This window comes from Eriocheir sinensis, chromosome 29 (assembly GCF_024679095.1).
Source record: "Eriocheir sinensis breed Jianghai 21 chromosome 29, ASM2467909v1, whole genome shotgun sequence".
Taxonomy (NCBI): Eukaryota; Metazoa; Arthropoda; class Malacostraca; order Decapoda; family Varunidae; genus Eriocheir; species Eriocheir sinensis.
Genome location: NC_066537.1, coordinates 1,448,771 through 1,476,307, shown reverse-complemented (window position 1 = coordinate 1,476,307; position 27,537 = coordinate 1,448,771). Strand labels below are relative to the sequence as shown.

General features: G+C 47.0%; 2 protein-coding genes across 4 annotated transcripts in view; one reads left to right on the top strand and one right to left on the bottom strand.

Moving 5' to 3' along the window:
• The window catches only part of LOC127004767 (glycosaminoglycan xylosylkinase-like), a 145,269-nt gene extending 136,180 nt beyond the window's left edge, over window positions 1-9,089 (top strand). For 2 of the 3 annotated variants that reach the window (XM_050872875.1, XM_050872874.1), the window contains exon 8: window positions 7,978-9,089. In XM_050872875.1, coding sequence (XP_050728832.1) covers window positions 7,978-8,185 — 208 coding nt within the window. In that variant the 3' untranslated portion in view covers window positions 8,186-9,089. The remainder of the gene's footprint in view (window positions 1-7,977) is intronic. The other variant, XR_007757982.1, reaches the window with a different exon arrangement.
• Window positions 9,090-14,606: 5,517 nt separating this feature from the next.
• Window positions 14,607-26,380, bottom strand: LOC127005268 (protein NYNRIN-like). Its single transcript, XM_050874061.1, has 6 exons — window positions 26,303-26,380; window positions 24,066-24,588; window positions 23,105-24,005; window positions 17,443-17,455; window positions 14,755-14,793; window positions 14,607-14,660 (listed from the first exon to the last, which is right to left on the bottom strand). The coding sequence occupies exons 1-6, from the start codon at window positions 26,378-26,380 to the stop codon at window positions 14,607-14,609; spliced, it is 1,608 nt and encodes a 535-aa protein (XP_050730018.1).
• Between the last annotated feature and the right edge of the window lie 1,157 nt (window positions 26,381-27,537).

Here is a 27,537-nt window from a genome sequence, read left to right as displayed (position 1 = left end):
GTTGGCAGACTTTGGGTGTTATCAAGAGATGTTGCAAGAAAATGCAGACAACAATGACTTCTTTCTTCAAAAGGAAAGGACAAGAGGAAGAACAGTGAGAAGAGGAACCACGAGGGAAGGGCAGTCAGAGGAGGAACCCAAACCTACCTCTTGTTTGATTTACATTGTTTTTGATTTACGCGACCTCTTCAGGAACACAACACTCGCGTAAATCGAGAGCTACCTGTACCGATCTTTGGGTTGGACTGAGACCACTCACACACAACACACCGCGACAACGAGGTCACAACTCCTTGGCTGACGTCGCGTACCTACTCACTGCTAGGTGAACAGGGGCTACACGTGAAAGAAGATAAACTCAACTTATCTTCACCCGGCCGGGGAATTGAACCCCGGTCCTTCTGGTTGTGAGCCAGACGCTTTACCCCTGAGTTACCGGGCTGTGTGTGTGTGTGAGAGAGAGAGAGAGAGAGAGAGAGAGAGAGAGAGATGCTGTTCTCTCCCAATGGCGTAAAACTCAGATGTAGACAAGTAAATTCAGACTGCACCAAATTTTTCTTCACCAACGTTGTAATGCGAGAATGGAATAAGCTCCCACCATCAGTGGTCCAGTGTTACACGATTGACTCCTTCAAAAAAAAGCTCGACCGTCACTTCCTTCAACTTAATATCAACTAGAGTAGAAATGCAATGTTTTGGAGCCTTCTGATTAATGTAAAATCACTCAGGTTTAAGGACAGACCACCTAGTCTGGACCATGGGGTCTGTGTGGTCTGATTTTCTATGTAAATCTCTCTCTCTCTCTCTCTCTCTCTCTCTCTCTCTCTCTCTCTCTCTCTCTCTCTCTCTCTCTCTCTCTCACACACACACACACACACACACACACTGATCAGCTTCTATTCAAGAGTAATTGATATAATACAGGAAAGAGACGGTTGGGCAGATTGTGTGTATCTGGACTTAAAGAAGGCGTTTGATAAAGTACCACACAAACGATTAATATGGAAACTTAATCATGTTGGAGGTCTGGGTGGTTCAATATTGGATTGGATTGTGGACTTTTTGACAAAGAGAGAAATGAGAACAGTAATCAGGAATAATAAATCAAGCTGGATGGAAGTGACGAGTGGAGTCCCCCAAGGATCAGTGCTGGCTCCGATTATGTTTGTAATTTATATTAATGACATGACAGAAGGGGTGACAAGCTATATGAATATGTTTGCTGATGATAATGAGGAGGGTGGCTAATGAAGATGACTGTGTAGCCCTGAGCCAAGATCTCGAGAGAATAAGCGAATGGTCACGCAAATGGGAAATGACATTCAATACAGAGAAGTGTAGCGTGATGGAGTTTTGTAAGAGCAGTAGATGAATATCGGGGAACTACTCTCTGAGTAACGAAAGAACCATGAAAAAAACTGAAGAAAAAGATCTGGGAGTGATCATAACAGACAAGTTATCCTTTGGAAAACATATAGACCGGATAACTGGGGAAACATACAATCTTCTTAGAAACATAAAAGCAGCATTTACATATTTAGATGAAGAAATGGTGAAGAAACTAATAACATCGATGATACGTCCAAGACTGGAATATGCAGCATTAGTGTGGTCACCTAGATTGAAGAAAGAAATTAGAAAGTTGGAAAGAATACAAAGAGCAGCGACTAAATTACCGGAAACTCTGAGAGAACATACTCATGAAGAAAGACTGGAGAAATTGGGACTAACAACACTGGAGAGCAGAAGAGAGAGAGGGGACCTAATAGCATTGTACAGGATACAAGAGGGATTGGAGAAATTGGACAGGGAAGACCTAGTGGTACGTGACAGAAGTGTGACAAGAGGCAATGGTAAGAAATTGAAGAAAAGCGACTGTAGGAGAGACATCAAGAAATACAGTTATCCATACAGAAACATAACAACATGGAACGGACTTGACGAGGAGACTGTGTGTGCAAAAACGATTAATGAATTTAAAGCCAAACTGGATAATAAGCGTTATGGAGCCGGGACAGCACGAGCCTAGTACAGCTCTTTTCCTGTATTTCACAACTAGGTAAATACAACTAGGTAAATACACACACACACGGCCTTTCAGCCTTTTACTCCATGAGATCTGTGCATATTGCCGGTGAATCAGTGGGATATTTTCCATGATCTTATGTCTGTGTCCTTCCCTTCCCTCTCCTCCTTTTCCCTCCACAAATCTATTTCTTTATCACAACTAATATAAGGAAATACAATTCAGCAGACACACGTCATCTACGCATAATGCAAATTTCTCTATGTATTTATGCATACATCTCAAAATTATCAATTAATTTGTTTCTTTATGTGCACCATTTAATTTTGCATGTCTTTATATATAATACATGATGATTATGTTGAGTTTATGGCTGAAAACTTGTTATAATCAGTAGCGACGTTTGAAATTTGGCACGCGCAGCCAGCCCGGATACGGGGCGGGGCTTTGTTTTGGCCCGGCTGGAGTGAAGGGGTTAAAAAAATAAAATGAAATATTATTCAAATGTCCTACTGAGGATAGAGCGGCATTCGCACACTTCCTACTCTTTCCCCTAACCTGCCTCTGAGCTCATGAGCACACCTCACCCCACCCTGTGTTCGGTGACCCTTTAGCCTTTGTACAGCATTACGAAATTGAGCTACCAAGTTTTGTCAAGCTTACCAAAGACCTTGCCTGTGTCCTCACTTTCCATTTCCCCATTGTCTCATCAACACCAGAGAGTAGTTCAGCATGCTCTCTAAAGACAGATCCTCTCTCTTCCCACACCACAATACATACACACAACACATACACCATTTCCCAAAATTTTCAAATTCAAAATGGGGTACTTTATCAATGCCTTGGAGTCCCCACCTTGGGGAGGGAGACCACAAATTGCCTCAGAGGACTCCCATTTTGGCTCCCAACCCAAGAGGTAACTCCTCAAACTTCTTTATCAACTTCTGCAACATTCGCGGTCTTCGTTCTAATTTCCCTTCTGTGGAACACCATCTCTCCTCCGCTAAACCTCACCTTCTCTTCCTCACCGAAACACAGGTCTCAGGGGCTACTGACAGCAACCTCTACTCTGTTCCCTCCTACTATCTCTATCCTAAATTTCAAGCCAAAGCTGGATGTTGCGTCTACGTACGCAATGACATCACTTGCTCTCGTGCACATGACCTTGACTCCTCAGAATTTTCCACCATCTGGCTAAGACTTCATTGTCATTCTACTACTAAATACATCTGTGCTGTTTATATCTCACCTAACTCTACTAACTAGTATAAAAATTCTTTGTCTATTTGAACTTTAAAGTGGAGCACATCTTGACTCACTCTCCCTTTGTTGAAATCTCCATCCTAGGAGATTTCAATGTTCACCACCAGCTTTGGCTTTCATCCTCTTTCACTGACCAGCCTGGTGAACAAGCCTACAACTTTGTTCTCCTCAATGACCTAGAGCAGTTGGTTCAGTACCTTACACTTTGCTAGGAATTAAGGGTTGTTTGGGAAGCGAGGGTGGTTCATAGCTAGTACTAAGTATTATTAACAAAGAAACCGAGCTACGAGCGAGAGATTCAGGGGTCGTTTTGGAAATTACGAGTTGGTAACCAGAAGCCGCTCAGGCCTAGTCTCAGAGCAGCAGTTGCCCAGTACAGACCTCCCAAGTCTCGTCTCGCAGTTCCTCGGTCTCTACTACATTCTACTACTACAAGAGATCGGTCTCACACAAAGCCGACTGTTTCGGATTACTTATTCTGAGACCACCTCATTATCTATAGCTAAGTGATTCACAGGTTAAACTCAGCTGGGGCCCTACTTGTTGTGTCCTTAACTGTTAGTGAGTCCTTTGCAGGGTGGTCTATCCATTATTAGAGGTAAGTTGGCCACGTGTGAGTGCGACCCTTGGTGCATTGTTATAAAATAGCAACATATTTCAGAATAAGTAAACTAATTACCGAGCAGTAACTCGGGCTTAGAGTAAACAACATATTTCAGAATAAGTAATGTAGTTGTTTACACATATTTCAGAATAATTAGAAATCACCGAGCAGTAAATCGGGCTTAAATGTAAACAAATCGGCCCGGCTCCACGCCGGCATTCGGTGCTCGCTGCCAGTAAACACAAGTTAATGAGCTGACCCTTCTTCTCAAAAGGCTACCTCCATTTAAATAACTGCCGCCTTGTTTAAAATAAATACTTACAGGTCAGTCGAGCAAACGAGGTACGCGAGTGGTTCGCTTAGTCGGCCACTCGTTCGAGAAAGTTTTCGAGCGGTGGTCTGGGAGACAATTAAGACACTGATCTTGGACGATGGGACCCAGTGCTACCTAAACAAGCCGGGGGAATTGATGCTTTAATTAAGCACCTCAATCCCGGAATGGTAGTTTATCATTCCGGAAGGAGCGAAGCACCCTTTCGGCCATCGCAGGTGCTTCAGAGGTTCGGTGCAGCAGCTTTGGTCTCATTCAACTGAATGTTACCGGGGTAGTTGCATTCGAGTCCTGGTGACTGCCGGCTGGGGGCGTGCTCATTACATACTCCGCAATGAGTGATTAGAGGAATTATTGTACATAGGTAATTTGAAGTAAAATTTTATTGGTAAATATACTTTTACATATTTAGTAGAAAGGAAAGTCAGAATGAGGAGGTTGACCCTAAAGCACTAAATAGTTCATTGCGTAGAAAGAGAAGTGCGCACAAACGCAAGGTCACCATTAACATCAATAAGTAAAATGTGTTGAATGAAGCCGTCCAGTATTTTGTAAAAAACGTTTGAAAGATATTGAAGCAGAGCTGGAACAAATCAAGAATTATGACAAAGAAATTAATGACCTTATGGGTCAGTATGACTTGAGTATTCATGATGAGACATACTTTTATGATGAGCTAGACTCTCAAGTAGATTACTCAGTGCAAATCAGCACGGACTTAGATCAGTATTATGTGAATGCTCAAGGAGAACTTGCTAGTGATAGTTCAGCTGATAACTTCCAGGAAGTAATGACTAATTTAAACCTACTAATGGTTTCAGGGGCCGTGTTCCCCTGTTTTTCACAAATAAAACTTTAACAAAGCGTCGGACAAGGATGTTATTTTGGCAGTGGATGTTTGAGACCCCGACCTAATGGGCAAAAATATGATTTGGTGTCACATGTGGATAATGAAGCACTTGTAAGAGTAAATTTAGGGTAAACTTGGCTAAAAGTTAAAGGTACTGTGGGCGAGGCTACCCCCGCCAACGACAAAGGTGTTGTTGGGTGGTTGGGTGGGGATGATTGTGTGAGGAAGGAAAGGTTGGGTGTGAGGGAGGTTGGTGAACCAACAAGGGATGAAACCAGAAACTACTGCTCGCTTATATACGTGCAGCATGTACTACCAATAGTCACATTTTCCATGTAAAGGATAAGTAATTTCCTTCAAGTAAAACTGTTTCTCCCCAACTGATAGTCCATATAAGGAACATCCATATTTACAGTAGATTAAATATTGATGTGTGTGTGTGTGTGTGTGTGTGTGAAGCAGTAAGACATAATTGCTGGTTGGATGGGTGATTACTCATGCGTCAGAGCTAAACGTCACATCGACGTCACGAGAAGATGAGTGGGGTGGGGCTAGCCTTGCTCACAGTGCCTTTAACTTTTAGCCAAGTTTACCCCAAATTTACTCATATAAGTGCTTCATTATCCACATGTGACACCAAATCATATTTTTGCCCATTTAGGTCGGGGTCTCAAACATCCACTGCCAAAATAACATCCTTGTCCGACGCTTTGTTAAAGTTTTATTTGCGAAAAACAGGGGAACACGGCCCCTGAAACCATTAGTAGGTGATAGTAAGCCTCCTCCTCTTCAGTGTGGAGCCTTTACAGTTAAGGAGAAAGATAAATTTGCCTCCAATACCCTCCTTATACAGTTTAATAATGTAATTGGTTCCAGAAAAAACTTACCGGACTCTGCCAAACAATCGTACCTGTATGGGTATTTAAGAGATTACGCTCTTTCAGTAGTCAAACACTTAACTATCTCTGATGCCAACTACCACTTGGCACTCCAGATGCTCAAACAAGAGTTTCTAGATGTGAAATTCATCATAGATGAAACTTTCAAGAACATTTTGAAAGCAGCACCTACTGGGGAATTTGATTCTGATTATACTTCTGTTAAAGTTTACTTGAACGAAATGTGGTTTTATCTACATGTGTGAATTAAAGGCTCATGATGTTGACCTACTAGCAGAAGAAACTGCTGGACACTCACTAATCTGCCACATTGTTTTTAACAAACTACCCGTGGCCTTAAAGAGAGAGTTGGTGCATAGGTTGTCCAATAAATACCCAACCTTGACTGACATTTTTGCCAATTGCAACGAAGCAATAAAAACTTTAATAAATACTGCATCGGTTGGGAAGAAGACCATTGATAAACCTAACAATAAGCCTTCAAATAAATATGCCAAACCAGTAAGTCCTTGTAAAATCAAAGATGATAAAGAAGGTAAGAGCACCATGCAAAACTTTGAATCATTTAATACAGCTCAAATATCAACCTGTAAGCTTTGTGACTAAAGGGCATTCTCCAGGAAAATGCTCTAAGTTCCCTAAATATGAAGATAAAAGTTGAAAGACTTAGAGATTTGTCCTTGTGTACAAGGTGTGCTGGATCAGGACACATGCATGTCAGTTGTGTAAAATAAAGGAACACGCCACTACTCTGTGTCCTTTGCAGAATAACAAATCAGACCCCTAACCGAAGACTAGTGTAAGTTTGTGTGTGGCTCAGAGAAGCCTTGATTCATCAAAGTTGCTTCCTACTATGACATTGAATTTAAAGAATGGAAAGAAATGTAGGAAAGTAAGATACTTAATAGACACTGGAAGCCAAAAGTCTTACATATCAGAAACAGCTGCTAAAGATCTGTCAGAATGCTAATAACTGGCAATGATCTAACTGATATGAAAGACTTGTATAAGTTAGCATTTGAAAGGAGGAGCCAAGGTGGATATATATTAAGGTCTTGGAACTCAAGTTCAACTGAATTGAGAGACCAAATGGGTTCAGATGGTAGGCTAGCAGAGCACACTATAAGTTTGAGCAGAGACTTTGAAATGTCCAAACTGACCTTCCCCAGACAAGCACTCAATGAGCAAAATACTTATGGACTGAATATCTTTTGTGATAGCTCTGTAGAGTCCTATGGCTTTGTAGCCTATGCTCTGAGTGAAGGAAAAGAATAGGCCTCATACCTCTTTTCTAAGGCAAAGATAGCTCCTCTAAATGAGAGAAATGAGCACAACATACCTGCTCTAGAATTGATGGGTGTAATTTTAGCCTTTAAATGTTTACTAGTAATTCTAAAAGCTTACCACAATATTCAATTACAATTCCTCAACATCTCAGTTGATGCCCAGGTTTTCCTAAATTGGCTAATTACAAAGGAGCCCTAAGTAAAGTCCAAGTTTGTGAGGAACAGATTATTGGAGGTAGGTGGCCAGAGGAGTAAAATAACATCATTCAAACTCCCAGAGTCCCAGTGGTATATCATCACTATGTAAACACGGCAGACAATCTTGCTGGTATGACCACTAAGGGATTTAGGCATTTGTATCATCAATCTGCCATCTTTTAGGCAGATGTATCATCAATCTGCCATCATTCAGGCATGTATTTTATATTTTAGCATCATTTTCATTTGTAATTGTTATCTAATAATTTATAAGCATATATATTTCATTCTGGGGACATCTGGGAACTATTGTGTCAGACGGAGGTGTTTTGGGTGTTGGTTTCGTACCAGTAACAATAACCCCTAGGCCTAACCATCAGGGTATAAGACACAGGCTGATTTTTCAATCTTCTTTTTCTAAAAAAAAAGTGCTTCTTATATGGCAGGAAATACAATATGTAAATTCTCTCTCTCTCTCTCTGGATTAGTTTCCATCATACGTATTTTCTTTTCCCCACAGGTTGCGACAGACCACTTACGAGCGTCTAGTTCTCCTCACTGGGGGCGGACTGTCTCGAGCAATGCAGCAACTGCTCAACTCTGACCCCCTAACACCAGTCCTGAACCATCCTCATCTTCTTGCCTTGGATCGTCGTCTTCAGCACATTCTGGCAGCTCTTGCTTCTTGCCGAGATCAAATGGGCGGATGGCACCATGTTCTCTACTAGGTTTAACCCATGCCTGCCACCATTGGGGAAGTCATGTGTGTGTGTGTGTGTGTGTGTGTGTGTGTGTGAGCATTTACCTAGTTGTATTTACCTTGTTGTAGTATACATGGCCTGAGTTACATTCATGTGGTCCTATTTTGGTATCTATAATTGTCCTTTTTTTCTGAAAATTCCCTACACACTTTGCCTCCATCTTTTCTTTTAATTCGTTTCAGGCATTCATATTCCTTTTGGGAAAACTGTACTTTCTTGTGTCATTAAAACACATTCCCCTTCTCAACTTCTTGTGATGTCAACTCTCCACCACCTCTTCCCCTTCTCAGTAACTGCTTTAATTTTCTGATTTTTTTATGCCATTTATAAGTTGGTATAGTGTTCACATAGCTCTTTTTTCCTTCCAGTTTTAACAGCTGCATTTCTTTCAATCTCTCTTCATAGGTTCAGTCCCCCAGTTCTGGTACCATCTTGGTGGCTATCCTATGTATTCTCTGTAGTTTCTTTACATATTATTTCTTTTGAAGTGACCATACCACTTCTGCATATTCTAGACTTGGTTTTATCATTTGGTTATAATCTTCATTATTTACCCAGGTAGTGAAATGCCATTTTTCTATTTCTTAACATGTCATATGTATCTCCAAAAATGTAATTTATGTGCTTTTCCAGTAACAAGTCATCCTGACGCCTGACACCCAAATGTTTTTGACAAATTTCACCGAAGGTGACACTGATACACCCACAGCAGGTACTCAGCAAATATTGTAATGTAAATAGAACTTTTTTAAAGAGCCCATTTCTACTTGATTTCACAGGACTTTCATGCAAGAACGATTTTTGATGAGGATAAGCTTGTACTAGGCATTTATTTTCTCTCGTTTACCAATAAATAAAACAATGAGAATAATCAGCTACATTTTTATTAACAACAGAGTCACTTGCAGTAATGAAGTGTAACTGTTACAAAGTCCCAGAGAAACACAGGTAATTTACGAAAGCTGAAAGAATAGTTCAAGCTCTTTGGGCACAATAGCCTATTCGCTGGTGACACCTGGCAAGGATGAACATACCCCTTTGAGGATAAGTTTGTCCGACCACGAATTAACAAGTTATGATGGGTGATCAAATCTTTGATTACAGCTGTGTCAGATTCCAGCACTTGCACCTGATCATTTAACACGACTGTCAAGAGTCCCAACTGTCTCATGGACTTGAGTGAGGTCATCCTCCATAGCTAACTCAAAAAGGGAGCTGAGAACCATACCACAGAGGTTGAACAGACCTCTCCTGCTGTGAACGTGAGCATGATGTGCGGTGAGAACATGCTTCCAGAGTAAGTAGGTCGTTATTGAAAACATAGAGTGCCAAGTGAAGTGCAAACTGGACCGCAGAGATGAGATCAATGGAAGAAAAGAGAAGGTGGTGTTTGATTGGCCTGCAGCCTGGGTGACATGGTTCACGGTCTGGTCTATCTGTCTCATCCACCTCAAGTAGACTGGCACATGACCTGCTAGTTCGTGGACATCCTCTAAAATTATCCTGACATTCACCACATCTTCCACAAAGTAGAGTTTCCCATGTGGCCTAGCCAAGGTCCCTCTCCGGAGAAGATCCTCGTAGCAGAGTCAGAAAGAACAACGTGGGAGAGGATGTAGAGGATGGAGGCCAGACATAGGAGCATCAGGCAGAGGAAATGCATGATCTATGGACAATGCAGGAAGAAAACAAATGTTGAACTTGGAAGAACAGCTGAGCGAGAAAAAAAAGATTTGTAAGAGATAGAGCACAGGGCTACTAGAGTCGTTCTTGGTAACAGAAAGCACTACTGGGGTTGGACGGGAGGGTGGTCCTTCAAATAAGAATGGAGTTTCTTGTGATACTCCTCTGAGGGAGGAGGATCAGCAGCTCCAATTGAAGGCTGTCCAGGCAGAAGAGCTCCTCACAGCTATCAAAGGAATGAGAGACTTCCTTCACGTGGTTGAGATGGACAACTTTGACAGCATATGATGTCAAGTGCCGTACTTTTATTTTGTTTCCCTTTTCATACTGAAGAACCCGGTAAAGGCCCTCAAAACGGGAAGCGAGTTTGCTGTTAATCTCTTGGATCTGAATAAACACAACGTCCCAATCACTACGAGTTTGTCTTTAGTGGCCTGCCATTGCTGAGTGATCATTTTATCCTGTGACTCTTTGATGTTATGTTGCAGGCATTTATAAATGCTTTGGAAGTCTGCAACTCTGAGTCTGACATAATCATCGAATTTGTACATGGGATCCTCGAAGGCTCGTTGGGCTGAGTACTTTGAGCAGTTGTATACGGCAGACCCTCCGAGAGGGCAGCTTCCAGTTGCTGGTTTGCAGGTGGCAGATGCTGATGCACCCACTGACGAAAGCCTGCCCTCTCTGGGAGAAGTCAGAGAGGCTGTAGCAAAGTTAAGGAGTGGAAAGGCACCTGGTATCTGCAACGCCAGTGTGAAGCTGCTCAAAGCTGCAGGCGAGGCCATGATCCGCAGGTTGCATGCGGTCTTGACTGCCATATGGCAATCTGGTACTATTCCTCCTGACTGGAAGAGGGAACTGGTCGTCCTTATCTGGAAAGGATTTTTTTAAATTTATCTACTTTTATTTTTGCCAGCACGCTGGCTGCCTGGGCTATGTAAGAGCCCTGCAAGGGGTGGGATATCAAGAAGAGGGGTAGTTCTAATGAACGGAGGTGGGTGCCAACATACCAACTCTAGCGGCTGGTGCAGCCAGCTGAGTTGGTCTGGCGAGAGGACTGGCATGTCTCGTGGAATTTATGCTTTTCTAATGAATTAAAAGTTAAGTAATAGCTTCAACAATACATACACATCAAAGGTGTTCCCATCCATGATGCCGAAGACACAAAGCAAACGACGTTAGCATGCATGCCTGGCGGGGGCCAGGGCATGCAATTTGTGCATTATCTAGCAGTTCTGTGTCTGGCAACGCAGTGCATGCCACAGTCCATTTTATCCTGAGAGGTCATTTCATCCTGCCACGAAGGTCAAAGTAAAATTCTTCGACTTCGAACGCCACAGCTAGAATATTGGAGACTTGAGGCGGGAGGTGACTGGCACAGGTGAGAACACACCCCCTGCAATGTTTTAAAAAGCAGGGAAAAGTCATGGGAGGACAATTCTCTATTTCACACTTTTGAAGTTTGGTTTCTGTAAGTGCCTGATTAACTTTGTCAATGTAAGTTCATATCTTTAACAGAAGTTATATATATTTGGTGTTGCTAAAACATGGTTATAATCTGATGTTTCTCATTCATTTGTGTCTATTATGCTTTACAACATTGCCTGTTCTGATGCTCCTGGCAACATTAGGAAGCATGTTGGAGTGTGTCTATGTTAACCCTTTCATGGCTAAACGCTCGCAGCAAGCGTTAGGCGTATTTGCTGGTGGTGCTAAACGCTCGCACGTATGAGAGTGTTCCAACAATATTTCTCACAACACAGGATTGCCAATTCAGTGCGTTCTCCACTAAATTTGGTGGAATATATGTCAGCCCAGCGTGGAAAATCTACGGACGAGCAGCTGGTGGATGTTGTTGTCCAATATAGCGACATTTTTGCATAGCTTCACCTATCACATGACATATTTTGACCAAATAGTTGTAAATTTTGCAGTTAGCAATACTGCCCTTCCAGCACCCCATCATCAGGAGATCAACAGTAGTTGCCTTACGGCTGACTGTCGCGCACGTATAAATGTACATCTTCACAAGCAACACCCCCTGAACGTGCCTGTACTTTCCACTCTGTTCCTAGCTTTGGCGGCCGCGAGCCAGTGGAGGGCAATTGTGAAGGTATGGTCATCCCAGGGGAGAGGAGTTTTTTTTTCTCTTTACCGAATCATATAGATCTTGGCCTCCTCTTTCCAATGGTGTTTTTGTTTTTTAGCTGTGATGAATAGTTTTTGAGATACAGCGGTTAAAAGAGCGAGCACTAGCGTCACTTGCTGGTGGTACTAAAAGCTCGCTGCGAGCGCCAGTCGCACTCACAGCAAAAAAAAAAACCTGAACGTGCTTGTCCGTTCACAGGAGAGGCTTACATAACCAAATATTATAGATCTTGGCCTTCTCTTTCCAATGGTGTTATTGTTTTGTGGCTGTGATGAATAGCTTTTGAGATATAGCGGTTAAAAGAGATCCCCTTCCCCCGCTGGGGTGCCGGAGCACACCTGAGGGGATAGTCTCGTTGTGAGCGCTTAGCAATGAAAGAGTTAAGAAACATATTAACTTTGTTGAAATTAACTGTAATAATGTTGATGTTATACATTTCATTGACTTTATTTAATCTGTATATGTTGTAGTACGAGGGGTGGTCAGAAAGTTCTGCAATTTGGTATGTTAGTTAGCACAACCAGTCATGTCCCATTGTGTCTAAGGACAGGTTCTGACATGTTCACAAACAGTGCCACTCCACTCCCTCACTCCCTGCTCAGCCTTAAGGAAATGACCAGTGGATGTGGTTGGCAGGAGTCGGCAACAATGGACAAGATTGAGTACTGTGCAGTGATCAAGTTCTTGACAAAAGAGGGGAAGAATGCGAAGGAGATCCATGACAGGCTGGTTGCAGCGTACAACGACACTTCCCCTTTGTATGCCACAGTCACCCACTGGCACAAAGAATATTGTCATGGCCGTGAGTCCCTTGAGGATGACCCCTGTGTGGGACGCCCCTCCAAAGCGACCTCTGAAGACACTGTTGATCGTGTGGAGGCAATGATCATGGAGAATCAGCGAGTGCAGGTGGAGGAAATTTCATTGGAGATTGGAATTTCTCATGGAAGCGTTTGCACCATTATTCATCATGACCTGGGCATGAGCAAAGTTTCTGCTCGTTGGGTGCCCTGAAATCTTTCTCTGCATGAGATCGCCTTCAGCGTCGCACAAGTTCGGAGGAACTGCTGACTCTGTACATTGCAGACCCAGCGGGATTTGAGTCGAAGGTCGTGACAAGTGATGAAACGTGGATATTCACCACTGGGACCCAGAGACAAAGCTCGAGAGCATGGCCTGGAAACACAAGGGATCACCGACACCACTCAAATTTCGAACCCAACCATCGACTGGCAAGATCATGGCCACCATCTTCTGGGACACTGAGGGAGTGCTGCTTTTGGACTTCCTGCCGCACGGATCTACGATCATGGGGTAGTACTACGCCGGAGTACTCGGTCACTTGAGGGACTCTATTCGTCAGAAGAGGCGGGGCAAGTTGACCTGTGGTGTCCTCCTCCACGACAACGCTCCGGTCCATAAGGCCCGCTGTGCCCAGGCTGCTCTGAGGGACTGTGGCTTCGAGCAGCTCAATCATCCACCCTACAGTCCAGACCTGGCCCCCAGTGACTACTTTCTGTTCCACCAGCTCAAATCCTCATTGCGGGGGCGGAGGTTCCACGATGATGATGAGGTCAAGGGGGCTGTGACGATGTGGTTGGAGGAGCATTTGGAATCCTTCTGGCTGGCAGGGATCCAGAGCCTTCGTGACAAGTGGTTCAAGTGTATTCAAGTCAAGGGTAATTACATTGAAAAATGATATGGTTATCATTTTTATTCCTCCGAAATAAATACCCAAATTGAAGAAATTTTTGATTTCCCCTTGTAGTATAGTGTCCTTGTTACTATGTATTCTGACAACTGCAATATAGTGGAGTATTTTCATTATGTCCTTCAATAGAAGTGGTCATCATGGATGACTTTACCTCAAATACCTTGACACCATAGAGGACACCTGTCACTAAACAATCCTCCACTTCATCAACAATTTATGTACTGCTTCAGTAGCGGATACAGGCGGTCACATGCCCCCCGCCCCGCAATTTTTTTTTTAATAACAGAATTAATGATAATAATAATAATAAGAATAATAATAATAATAATAATTATTATTAGTGTTATTATTATTATTATTATTATTATTATTATTATTATTATTATTATTATTATTATTATTATTATTATTATTATCATCATCATCATTATTATTATTAACCCCTTCCCGGGGGCAGGGCAGATGTATGTACTACCAAAAAAAAAATCGTCTATGTATAGACACTGTCGATTTTCATCCATACGTGTATATATAGATTCCCCGCAAGTGGGCATTCCAGATTGACGTCTATATATAGACTTTGACGCAAAACTGAACAAACATTTGAATCTATATATAGATGTTATTTAAGTTAGATTGGTTATATGTATATTGATATATTTATATGAAGGTTTAGAGTGTCATCACTGATTTTGATGATCATCAAAATCATCCAAAAAATCAGCAACTATATCCTCAGCTACCAAATGTCATTTCTTCCGGCTTAAGAGGTCTCTTTCTCCTTGACATGATAGACTATAATAATAAGAGAAACTGGAAAAAAAATGCAAAAATTCCCAGTGTTAGCTGATGTGCGTTGCATATCCGCTGTCGACAAACCACAAGCGGTGACTGTCCTTGAGAGGCAATGTCGGTAAGTGTCAGGGGGTTTGAGATGCCAAATAACGATTTATTTTGTTAATTTTGGAGGTAGCGTGGGGTGTACCTCACCATGGAGGCGTGCCGCGGGGAGTCGAGGAACACTGCCATCTGGGGAGGAAGCAAGACACTCGTGTCTGCTTCTCTGTGACCTTCCTGCCTGTCTGCCTGCCTGCCTGTGTTCGTGCCCCCCATTTCTGTGTGCCTTATAGCCTGTACAGGTAACTCGATTTACGCGAGTGTTGCGTTCTTGAAGAGGTCGCGTAATTCAAAAACAATGTAAATCAAACAAGAGGTAGGTTTCTGTCGAAAAATAAATACCGTAATTTTCGGCGTATAGCGCGCATTTTTTCGCATAAAAAATGCCTGAAAGTTTAGCCCTGCGCGCTATACGCTGAATGTACAAATTTTTAATGATTTTTTTCTTCTTTGGGGAGTTTTTAAGGGTCTGTTTTTCGTCTTATCCAATAACAACGGCAAACTTACCTTTATTATTGTTTATAATCCTTCATAGTCCGTAGCTGTCCTATAATATGTTACCATAGAATACAGGGCGATCTAATAACTACTATACAAAGACTAAATCGGTGGAGGATCACCCATGCCTTGCTGTTATCTCGTTTTTCCGTCGGGCGCCATTTGTATGATCTTGATTTTGATGTCACAGGTGGCTTAAGATTGTATGACTAAGGAGCAGTACAAGCTACATAAAAAATCATGTTAGAAAAAAATGTCCATGTGTTCATTATTAATTATTAATATTAGTGAGAATAATGGGGTGAATATGATATCAAAAACTGTTCATCATGAGTCTTGTACGAGGAGTTATTTCACGCAATCCCAGCCCGGCCGCCATTTGCATTATTTACAAACCACACAACCACACCCACACAACAAACAGCTGCATGCCGCGTGTCACCAGAACCGAGATATCCACTCGGGCACTCAATCCCAGCCTCTCTCGTGTGAGGAAGAAATGAGGGACACCATGAGGGGTTGGCTAGTATTGGTACCGGTACCGAGCAGTCTGGTACCAGTACCGTACCGTATTGCTGGTACCGTTAGTACCGGTACTGGTACCGGTACCTGCCCAACCCTATTGTTGAGTAGCGTGGCAGCGTAGGTACTGTATTGTTGTTCAAGTGGCGCTCGGGAAGGACTGAGCTCAGCTGTGTGGCCGTGTGAGTCCAGTTGCGTGAGACATCTGGTGGCCACTCCATAAAATATCGCGTATAAGTGAAAAAAACGTCTAAATTAAAAATTTATTTGGATTTTGGACCCCGCGTTATTTAAAAAACGCGTAAACCAAACTCGCGTAAATCGAGAGTTACCTGTATATATATGTACCGTCTCCGCCAGTTCTTCTCCCCTGCACAGTTGCTGTCCATATACAGGGGCCTTGTCCGCCCTCGTATGAAGTATGCATCTCATGTGTGGGGGAGCTCCACTCACACAGCTCTTCTGGACAGAGTGGAGGCTAAGGCTCTTCGTCTCATCAGCTCTCCTCCTCATACTGATAGTCTTCTACCTCTTAAATTCCGCCGCAATGTTGCCTCTCTTTCTATCTTCTGTCGATATTTCCACGCTGACTGCTCTTCTGAACTTGCTAACTGCATGCCTCCCCCCCTCCCGCGGCCCCGCTGCACTCGACTTTCTACTCATGCTCATCCCTATACTGTCCAAACCCCTTATGCAAGAGTTAACCAGCATCTGCACTCTTTCATCCCTCACGCTGGTAAACTCTGGAACAATTTTCCTTCATCTGTATTTCCTCCTGCCTACGACTTGAACTCTTTCAAGAGAAGGGTATCAGGACACCTCTCCTCCCGTATTTGATCTTACTTTCGGCCACCTCTTTTGTTTCTTTTTTAGGAGCAGCAGCTTTTTTATTTTTTTTTTTATTGTTGTTTTTTGTGTGCCCTTGCCTCCTTTGTTTTAGAAAAAAAAAAAATATATATATATATATATATATATATATATATATATATATATATATATATATATATATATATATATATATATATATATATATATATATATATATATATATATATATATATATATATATATATATATATATATATATATATATATATATATATATATATATATATATATATATATATATATATATATATATATATATATATATATATATATATATATATATATATATATATATATATATATATATATATATATATATATATATATATATATATATATATATATATATATATATATATATATATATATATATATATATATATATATATATATATATATATATATATATATATATATATATATATATATATTCACACACACACACACACACACACACACATTGTACCCTCTCGAGTTTCGCGCTATCCGAGTTTCGCGATATTCGAATTTCGCGGTTAGCCCTAAATTCTTACCATCCCGACTTTCGCGCATAATCACCCCGACTTTCGCGCTGGTTTGACGTATGGGTCACGTGTATTTACCATCGGCGTCATGCACGCTACCTTAAAAGGTTCTATCACACTGGACGTTTTGCTCCAAACATTGTGGCTATGGCAAAAGAGAGAGAGAGAGAGAGAGAGAGAGAGAGAGAGAGAGAGAGAGAGAGAGAGAGAGAGAGTGTTACAGGTTCCTTGCACCTACGTCACACATTTCCCACAATGCTGAGTTTGTTTACATTTCGTTCTGTGGGTCCACGGCTGGTTTCAGGCGCTAAGGATGACTGTATTTAGAGACCACTCCTCGTATTAGTACCAGCTTCGTGTGGCTGCAGCACACAGATATGATGAAAAAATATATGTTATATACCTCACACGTCAGCTGATACGGGCTCGGTCCCACACAACGCTAAATGCATCGTCTGCTGCCGCCACGGAGAAGGTGTGACGTCACGTGCAAGAAACCTATTAACACGTTAACCGAGTTTGAACTTCCCGCCGCTTCGTCCCTGTCGCGTTTGGTTCAACTCGGCGCAGCCTTAATACCACGCGAGCCCCCGACTTGAGAGGAGGTGTGTAGCTTCACTCTGGTTATGAGCCCCTCTCATGAAAGGTGAAATATTGACATGGAAACAAGGAGAAAGGAGAAGGGTGTGTGGAGGGAGGGTCAGTAATTAAAGTCAGGTCAGGGCTTTGGTCAGAACATGATCTGACTCAGGTCAGGTCATGTCCATACCTGTCACACACACCGAAGGTGAAATGAGAAGGATGGGGCAGAAAGGAAGTCAAATCAGGGCTTTGGTCAGGATATGACCTGACTCAGATCAAGACATGCTGACACTCCCTTCTGCCCCTCCCTCACCCCACCCTTCTCATATCCCTTTCTGTGTGTGTGTGTGTGTGTGTGTGTGTGTGTGTGTCATGACATGACCTGACTTTCCCTTCTTGCCCTCTCCCCCCACACCCTTCTAATTTCCCCTTATATGTGTGACGCACACCCGGAAGAGTTGCCGGTTGCCCAAGCTGCCACCAACGGGGCGGGAAGAAAAAGGTCCAGTGTGACACCACGGACAACCGAGAACTCGCTCTCGGATGGGCGTACGGGCGTTGCCAGTTGCTACAACGGTTAGAGGAAAACGGCCAGTGTGGCACCGTCTTAAGGCAGTGAGGCCGCTGATTGGGTTAGCGCCGGCGATGACGTCATCGGACTCCCAGCGAATCACAAGCAAGTGTTCAGAGCTCAGCAAATCTTCATCTGTGGCTTTAAAACGACCCGTTCTCTCCCTGTTTTCTTCCTTTTTTCAAGATAGTACGTATTTTGAGATAACAAGGAAGTAAAGGAGGAAAAAAGTGAGGTCTGGGGGGCAGCATGAGCCAATAGGCGCACCTAACAATCACCAAATGGGGGGTATAAACTTGGCGGAGGGACTTTTTTGGCAGCCATAGCCGGTAACGGGCTAAAGAGTAGCCTATCAAGATATTTTGTTTTTATTTATTAATGATCCACGAGACAACCTTGAGTTAAATCAAAGTATGTGCTTATCTTTGTATTCATTCATACACACACTGGTAATATTTCTGTGGTGTCTGATTCACTTGTTTGAGTGAAATTCTATTGTGAAAAACAGTCACATATTTGTGTCACTAGTAAATATGAAACTAGTAATGAAAGTTTTGCCACCATGAAATATACACAAATAGATAAATATGAAAGCTCACTTAGTCATAATAAGTGACATATCACCTGCTTTGCGCAGTAAAAATATGCTATTTGTGGTATCTGACACCCGCAAAATGGCGTATAGGCCGGCTCGGGCCTGCGGGCTACAGCCTCAACGTTGCCAGATTGTCGTACTCAGCCGATTATATTTCCCGACTTCCTACCCCTCAACTGTCTTCCGGGCTCCAATAACGAAACTAATTTATAGTTATCGTTAAAAGAGTTAAATCCTGATGTTTCTTGACAATAGTTAGGCGTCAGAAACCGGTAAATCCTGTGCTCTGAGTACGATGACCTGGCAACGGTGGCTATACGTATTTTCATATTGTTGTGCTGGAAGCTTCCCCTGGGGTCTATGAGCCTCTGGGAGGAGCGAGCAGGGGGGCGGGGAGCAAGGCCCCGCCCGCGCCCCGCTGGGCCCGCGGCCAGGCGCCTGCAGGCGGGAAGTGTTGCCAACTCGCACATATTTTTGCTACATGTTCTTGACTGTACTGTTCGGTATATACATAGGAGAAGAGGGCGAGAGGAGTTAGTCCCAGTCATAGTAAGCTAGTGGTCAGTGAAGAGTCAGAGTGAATTGCACTACTAAGGAAGAATATTAAACTACAGCAGCTGTGCAATGTGTTTACATATCTCCCTCCCACGGAGTCTCCTGACGGCGACACGGAACCCAAGTAACACGTCCGGCATAACAATATTATTGTTCTGTTGTTTATTCAATGTTCTGTTCAAGAAAAAGAATATCCATAATTTTAGTTAGTTTTTGGTTATAAGGATTCTTTACGAAATACAATTATACCATTACCTGCTACTAGTTAGGAAACGTACTGAATCCTGGATCGGCTACAGTGATGTTAGGTGCGCCTAGTATAATGGCACCACTATAAGCAGTTGCCTGCGCCATGACGGGCTCGGGGCCGACCATCAGGCCCAGATGGGTAGTCTACCGGCGCCATAGGCCACATGTTGAAAAAAAAAAAAAATCCACGGGTCGGAACAAATAAGCGCTTTTTCAGTGTTTTCAATACCTCAAGTTTCGCGATCCTTGAGTTTAGCGCCATTTTTTTTTTTTACAACAAAGGAGGCAGCTCAAGGGCACAAAAAAAGGAAACAATAATAATAAAAAAGCCCGCTACCCGCTGCTCCTAAAAAGAATCATAAGAGATGGCTGAAAGAGAGGTCAATTTCGGGAGGAGAGGTGTCCTGATACCCTTCTCTTGAAAGAGTTCAAGTCGTAGGCAGGAGGAAATACAGATGAAGGAAGATTGTTCCAGAGTTTACCAGCGTGAGGGATGAAAGAGTGAAGATGCTGGTTAACTCTTGCATAAGGGGTTTGGACACTATAAGGATGAGCATGAGTAGAAAGTCGTGTGCAGCGGGGCCGCGGGAGGGGGGGAGGCATGCAGTTAGCAAGTTCAGAAGAGCAGTCGGCGTGGAAATATCGATAGAAGTTAGAAAGAGAGGCAACATCGCAACGGAATTTAAGAGGTAGAAGACTATCAGTAGGAGGAGGAGAGCTGATGAGACGAAGAGCCTTAGACTCCACTCTGTCCATAAGAGCTGTGTGAGTGGAGCCCCCACCCCCCCCACACGTGAGATGCATACTCCATACGAGGGCGGACAAGGCCCCTGTATATGGATAGCAACTGCGCGGGGGAGAAGAACTGGCGGAGACGATACAGAACGCCCAACCTCGAAGCTGATTTAGCGAGAGATGTGAAGTTTCCAGTTGAGATTTTGAGTTAAGGATAGACCGAGGATGTTTAGTGTTGAAGATGGTGATAGCCGAGTGTTGTCGAAGAATAGCGGATAGGTGTTTGGAAGATTGTGTCGAGTTGATAGGTGGAGAAATTGAGTTTTTGAGGCATTGAAGGACACAAGGTTCCATCTGCTCCAATCGGAAATGATAGCAAGGTCTGAGGTTAAGCGTTCTGCAGCCTCCAGTCTGGAGTCGTGTACTTCCTGTTGAGAGGGTCTTCTATTGAAAGAAGTTGAATAATGCAGAGTGGAGTCGTCGGCGTATGAGTGGACAGGACAGTTTGTTATTGAAAGAAGATCATTGATGAATAACAGGAAGAGAGTGGGTGATAGGACAGAGCCCTGTGGAACGCCACTGTTGATAGTTGACTGTTGAGAGGGTCCTTTATACCTTCGGAACGAAGCGAGCGCGAAACTCGAAAGGTATACTGTGTGTGTGTGTGTGTGTGTGTGTGTGTGTGTGTGTGTGTGTGTGTGTATATATATATATATATATATATATATATATATATATATATATATATATATATATATATATATATATATATATATATATATATATATCTATGGATATATTTTGTTACGAATGTGCTGTATGTGAATGATTGTATGTGTAATGTGATGAAATTGTAGCATGATGCAATGTTACCTCAGCATGGTGCAACTCTACTTGTTGGGACAAGAGAGACAGGAGGGGGCCCGGGGCCGCCGGGCCGCCGGGCAGGAAGTGCTGAGTCGAGCAGTGGGGGAGCAAGGGTGGCTGAGGAGTTGTAGTTGAGAAGACGCGTGTCTGGGCTTGAGAGAGTGTTCAGCTGTGTGCTCCGCTCGCGAGCTGTGTGCATCCGGTGTGCGTGTCTGCCGTGCCCCTGTACTGTGCCTGATTAACAGTTACTGTTCTGTGCCCTTGAAAGTTGCTGTACTGTGTGAGGAACCTGTCATTAAACTAGAACTTAGTGTTGAACGTGTATCCTTTGTGCCCTGCCCCGTTCCTGCTCCCCTCGGTGTTCTGTGTGGGCCGCTGTGAGTGACTGGTGCCCGTGTGGTTGTTCTGGTGGGGATTACGCCACCTGCCTGCCCGTGGATGGTGTGTGGTAGGGGGGGGTGGCGTAACAATATATTGTTGTGCTCCACTTGTCTACCCCTCACACAGGCAGACAGGTGCTCTCCCAATTACTTAAACTGGGCTCGCTATGGAAAACACAGTGCTCCCACGAGGCGGACAGCAGACACAAAGACACTCCGGCGGACACACTCGCACACACCCACAGAGCACACAGCGAGGCACAATTAAATACAGGGCGGACTTTCTTGGGGTTTACTAAGCAATAGAACGTTGTACAATCCTTATAAGTCCAAGGGGGAGGCAGTCAAGGCACAAATCACAGGCGATTAAGTCCTAAGGCACAGAGCACAGGCGAGCGCGTCCTTTGTCTTCTCTCCGTCTCCACTCTTCCTCGCCGCATGGCGTCCCTCTCCAGCCCGCCCCCTCAACGGGGCCGCAGGGAACCCTCATTACGTCACGTGGCGCCAATTACAATTTAAACTAAGCTAAGCCTTGGCGTAACACTCCCCCCCCCTTAAGCGCAGGCGACCCGCCTCGCCAACTTAACAAAACAAACAAAACATAACTGGGGAACTAACCAAATCAGTCTGTATCAAAATCTGTAAGCCATCCTGGCCTCCTCCTCTCACGTCTTGGTCGTCGCGGTGGAGGTGAGGGCGAGGAGAGGCAGCTGGCTGGTCCAGGTCACCAGCAGAGCCGGCCTCCAGGTCGGCGTCTCCACCTGCCTCCTCCTCCACATCATCCGCGACCTCGACGTCCACCGGGTCAAGTTCTGCCCGGTCCTCCTCGTCACTACTGGGGTAGTCAGGGTCCTCCTCAGCGCCAGTACCCCAGGAGTAACGGCCCGGCCCATGGTAGCGCCAGAGCCGGTCAACGTGGACGACAGAGGAGCGTTTGCGGCCCCTCCTGATGCGGTAGGTGACAGCGGACAGGACTGCAATCACCGTGTAGGGCCCCTCCAGGGACTCTGCAGCTTCGGTGATAACCCTTTCTTCCGGCGAGGGTTATGCAGCCACACTCTGTCACCCACCGCATACCTCACGTCCCGCATGCGGCGATCGTAGTAGTCCTTCATCGCCTGGCCTGCCACTCTGAGCTTGCCGCGCACCTGGTGATGGACCTCGACCAGGTTCTCCTGCAGCGCGGCAGCGAAGCCAGAGGTGACAGTCGGCAGGCCCACGTCCGGCGGCCGCCCGTCGCCAGATCCACGGGGAGTCTGAGCTCGCGGCCAAACATAAGACGTGCGGGTGTATAGTCAGTGGCCTCGTGCACAGCGGACCGGTACGCCATCAGCATTGCGGGCAACTTGACGTCCCAGTCCTCCTGGTTTGCCCCGCAATACTTGGCCAACTGCTGTGCGAGCGTCCGGTTGAACCGCTCCACCATCCCGTCCGACTGCGGGTGGAGTGGCGTCGTTCGGGTCTTCCGCACTCCAGCAAGTCGCAGCACTCACGGAACACACGGGACTCGAACTCACGGCCCTGGTCTGAGTGCAGTTCTGACGGCACACCGAACCGGGTGAAGCACTCGTTTACTAGGACACTCGCCACTGTTTCAGCCTCGTGGTTCGGGAGCGCATACGCCTCAGGCCACTTCGTGAAGTAGTCCATCACGACGCATACGAAACGATTGCCCCGGGGCGTCATGGGCAGCGGGCCAGCAATATCTACAGCAACCCGCTCCATTGGCGCCCCCACGCTGTACAACTGAAGCGGAGCCCGATTCCGGCGTGTGGGGCCCTTTTTCGCACTACAAACGTCACAGGCCCGACACCACTCGGAAACGTCGTTCCGCATACCGACCCAGTAGAAGCGCTGGCGGAGACGTTTAAGGGTCTTTTTCTCGCCCAAGTGGCCACTAGTAACACCGGCGTGCAACTCCCGTAACACCTCAGCACGCTTTGCACGGGGTACCACCACTACCCAGGCGTCTCTGCCCACTCCGCCTAACACCTCCCAGCGCTTTACTAGCACTCCCCACCGGTCCAACCGCAGCGTCTCCCACTGGTCGACGAGGCACTTAGTGGCAGGACTCTCCGCCGACACTTCCTCCCACCGGGGTCGCTCCCCGCTGGCCCTGAGCCAACGCACTACAGGAGCAAGAGCGGGGTCTGCGCTCTGTGCCTCACGCCACCGGTCGTTGCCTTCAGTGGCGTTGGCAGGCACTGTTAAGCGTCGGCAAACAGGGTCAGGGTCCCGACGCGCCTGGTGTGAGTAGCTTGCCTCACACGGGCTCTGACTCACGGCGTCAGGTCCTTCAGGGACGGAATGTGAGCTACCTGCCTCACACGGGCGTCGAGTCACAGGGTCGGGGTCCTTGCTAGCACAGTGAGAGCAACCTGCCTCACACGGGCGTCGAGTCACAGGGTCGGGGTCCTTGCTAGCACAGTGAGAGCAACCTGCCTCACACGGGCGCCGGCTCAAACTATCGGCGTTGCTGTGCACACGACCCGGGCGGTGAACAATCCGGTAGTTGAACTGCTCGAGCCTTCCCAACCACCTCGCCAGCTGACCCTCCGGCGCCTTCAGTGTTTTCAACCACTGCAGGGCAGCGTGGTCGGTCCGGACGGTGAACTCAGCGCCGTAGAGGTACGGCTGGAAGTGCTCGAGACTTTTTACTACTGCCAGCAGCTCCTTCCTGGTCACGCAGTAGTTGCGTTCAGGCCTACTGAACTTGGCGCTGTAGTAGGCCACCACGTGCTCCCTTCCATCCTTCACCTGCGACAAGACAGCCCCGATGCCCTCCGCACTGGCGTCGGTGTCAAGCAGGTAAGGGAGCTTCGGGTGGGGGTACGGCAGGACCGGCGCCGCCACCAGGGCCCTCTTCAGGCCGTCGAACGCAGCCTGGCACGCCGCGTCCCACTCGAACGGCACTCCTTTACGAGTGAGGCGGTGTAGGGGCGCCGCGATGGTGGCGAAGTCCTGCACGAAGCGACGGTAGTAGGTGCACAGACCCAAGTAGCTCCTGACCTCAGCTACGTTAGTGGGCCGAGGCCAGTCTGCTACTGCTGCCACTTTCTGCGGGTCTGTGCGCACGCCGTCCTTGCTGACGACATGCCCCAGGAACGGCACCTCGTACTGGAAGAGGGAGCACTTCTTGGGGCTGAGCTTGAGGTTAGCCTTCCTCAGGCGTTGCAGGACCTCCTCCAGCCTCCCCAGCTCCTCCTCGAAGGTGCCTCCGTAGACGATGACGTCGTCGAGGTAGATGAGGCCGTCCTCCACTGCAGGCCGTCCAGCACCCGCTCCATCAGACGTTCAAAACAGCCAGGGGCGTTGCAGAGGCCGAAGGGCATGACATTAAACTGCCACAAGCCCTGCCCGAAGGAAAAGGCTGTCTTCGGCTTGTCCTCTTCGGCCATCTCCACCTGGTGGTAGCCCGACTTCAGGTCGAGCGTGGAGAACCACCTCGCCCCTACCAGCGCGTCCAAGGTGTCGTCGATCCTCGGCAGGGGGTAGGAATCCTTCACAGTCACGTCATTCAGTGCCCGGTAGTCCACACAGAAGCGTTGTGTGCCGTCCTTCTTCTTAACCAGGACTACCGCTGAAGACCACGGACTGTCGGACTTCTCGATCACCCCCTGATTTGCCAGGTCGTTGACGGTGCGCTGCATCTCCTCTCGTCGGGCAGGTGCGATACGTCGAGGGGGACACTTGATGGGCGCGCTGGTTCCAGTGTTGATGCTGTGTTTCACCAGCGACGTGCGGCCCAAGTCCAAGTCGCCCCGGCTGAACACGTCTGAGTACTGCGTCAAGGTGTGACGCACCCTCTCCGCCTGCGACTCCGTCAGGTTAGCGGAGCCCCTGAGCGCCAGGTCTTCCAGGAGGTCAGGCAGCACTCCCTCCGCAGGCGTAGACGCACTCTTCGACGGCTGTTCAGCTCGCTCCACCTCTTCACATGTGCCTAGTCTGGCACCAGCGGGTAGTCGCCGAGCCTCGTCAGAGAAGTTAGCAACGAGTACTGTCACTAACTCCTCCCCCGCTCCCACGAGGCTCCTCCCGACTGCCACACCGTCAGTCAGGTGCAGGTTTTCTGAGGGTTCTACTATGCCTTCCGCGTCGTGCATCACCCTCGACAGTCGACACTGGACTCGTCGCTCCGTCCTGGGGGCAAGGTGCAATCGCTCGGCCGTCACTACCTCGGCACAACCGACTTCCGGAAGCCAGGGCACCTCTTGTCCGTGCACCCTCATCCGCTTCCGTCCAAAGTCGATACATGCGCCAGTCTGCACCAGGTAGTCAAAACCGAGCAAGCCCTCTTCATCCAGGTCGGCGGCGTACACTGGCAGCCGCTCTTCTGCGCCGCCCACGCCGACACGAGCCACTACAGGCCCCTGGAGTGCCACGCAATGCCCCGTCACGCCGCACAATCTCTGCGGGGCGTCTGGGAGCCGCTCAGCGTCCAGCAACTCGGGGCGCACCAGGGTCTTTTCAGCCCTGGTGTCGACTGTCAGGCGGCAAGACTTACCGTCTACGTTGCCCTCCACCTGCACCGAACTAGTGGTATGGCGGCATCTTACACAAGTGGGGGCATGTCGACCTTGGCAGGCTGGGTAGTCGCCCCCTTGTCCAGCCCGCTGCTGTTTCCCGCCTGCGCCACTTGCTTCGGCTTGGGGCAGGCGCTGAGCGGTGATCAGACTTGCCGCAGTCCTGCAGCAAGTCTGGAAGCCCCAGACTTCGGCCGGTCGAGGAACGCGTCTTTCGCCCCCTCGGACATCGGTCGCGTCTGTGGCCCTTCTCACCGCAGCCCCAGCAACGGCCACCAAACTCGGGGCTCGTCTCCCTCGACGCCGCCTTACGCTCGACCTTCGCCTTCCGGCCTCGCACGTCGTTCCGAGGCTTGGCGTAGTCAGCGAGGCGGCTTGACGTCTTGAGAAACGCCTCGAACTCCATGGCCCTCGCCAAAGCCACCTGCAGGTCACCAGGGTGGGCTTGCTTTACGTAGATCTGCAGCTGGTGGTCCTGCAGAGCATCTACGAAGGCGTCACGGGCGAGGACGGTCGTCATGTCTTCACCAGCAGCCGGATAAGCCCGCCTCGCAAGGGCCTCCACATCTTGCGCCAGCTGTGACAGCGTCTCGCCCTTCTGCCTCGCCCTCTTCTTCAGCTGAGCCCTGTACACCTCAGCCTGGTGACTGTGCCCAAAGCGGCGCTGCAAGGCTTCCGACAGGCTGGTAAAGGAAGCTTGCTTGGTGGCTGGAAGGTGGCTGAGAATCTCGAGTGCCGGGCCCCGCAGCGCCGTTGCCAGCTGCAGCGCCTTTTCTTCCTCAGTCCACCCTTGAGCTGTTGCGAGCATGACGAACTGAGCAACGTAGGCCTCCCAAGCTACCTTGCCGTCATACTCAGCCGGCTTACGCCTGCGGTGGTCGTGGGAAGGAAACGAACGAGCAGGGTAGAAGGCAGGCACTGGGGCAAGAAAGGATGCAGGGTAGGGTTTAGGTGAGGAGGCGAGGGTGGCGGGCTGTTTGGCAACAGTGGCGGGGCTGCCGCTCGCGCCCTGCCGCCGCAGCCCACGCCAGCCGCTGAGCCCCGACCGTGACCCCCGGCCAGACACGCCAGGCCCGGAGGCTCAGAGAATGCACTGCGTGGCCTCAGCGAAGCTTGACACTGCCCCCAATCACACAAAGGCTCACTCTGCACTTCCTCTGGGGCAGCACACGGCAGCCTGCCTCGCCTCAAACCTTACCTCCTGCACCTCACCTCTCAGTGCCTCTAGGCCCCTCTGTAGCTCACCCCGGACCTCCTCGCAGGCCTGATCGGTATACTGCCGTGCCTCCTGCCGCACAGAAGCCAAACTTGCTTGTAGTGCCTCCTCAAGCCTGCTGGCCTGTGCCTCGGAGCGCTCGGCCTGCTCACGGCCTGCTCCTCAAGCCTG

Bases quoted from the DNA above. Each gene is read 5' to 3' on its own strand.
- LOC127005268 (XM_050874061.1), bottom strand. From the start codon at position 26,380: ATGTCCGAGGGGGCGAAAGACGCGTTCCTCGACCGGCCGAAGTCTGGG. The intron at 24,589-26,302 runs GTCTGATCACCG...CGCTTCGTGCAG, and splicing joins TTGCTGCAGGACTGCGGCAA to GACTTCGCCACCATCGCGGC. The intron at 24,006-24,065 runs GTTGCTCTCACT...CGTGTGAGGCAG, and splicing joins CCGGCGCCCGTGTGAGGCAG to GTTGCTCTCACTGTGCTAGC.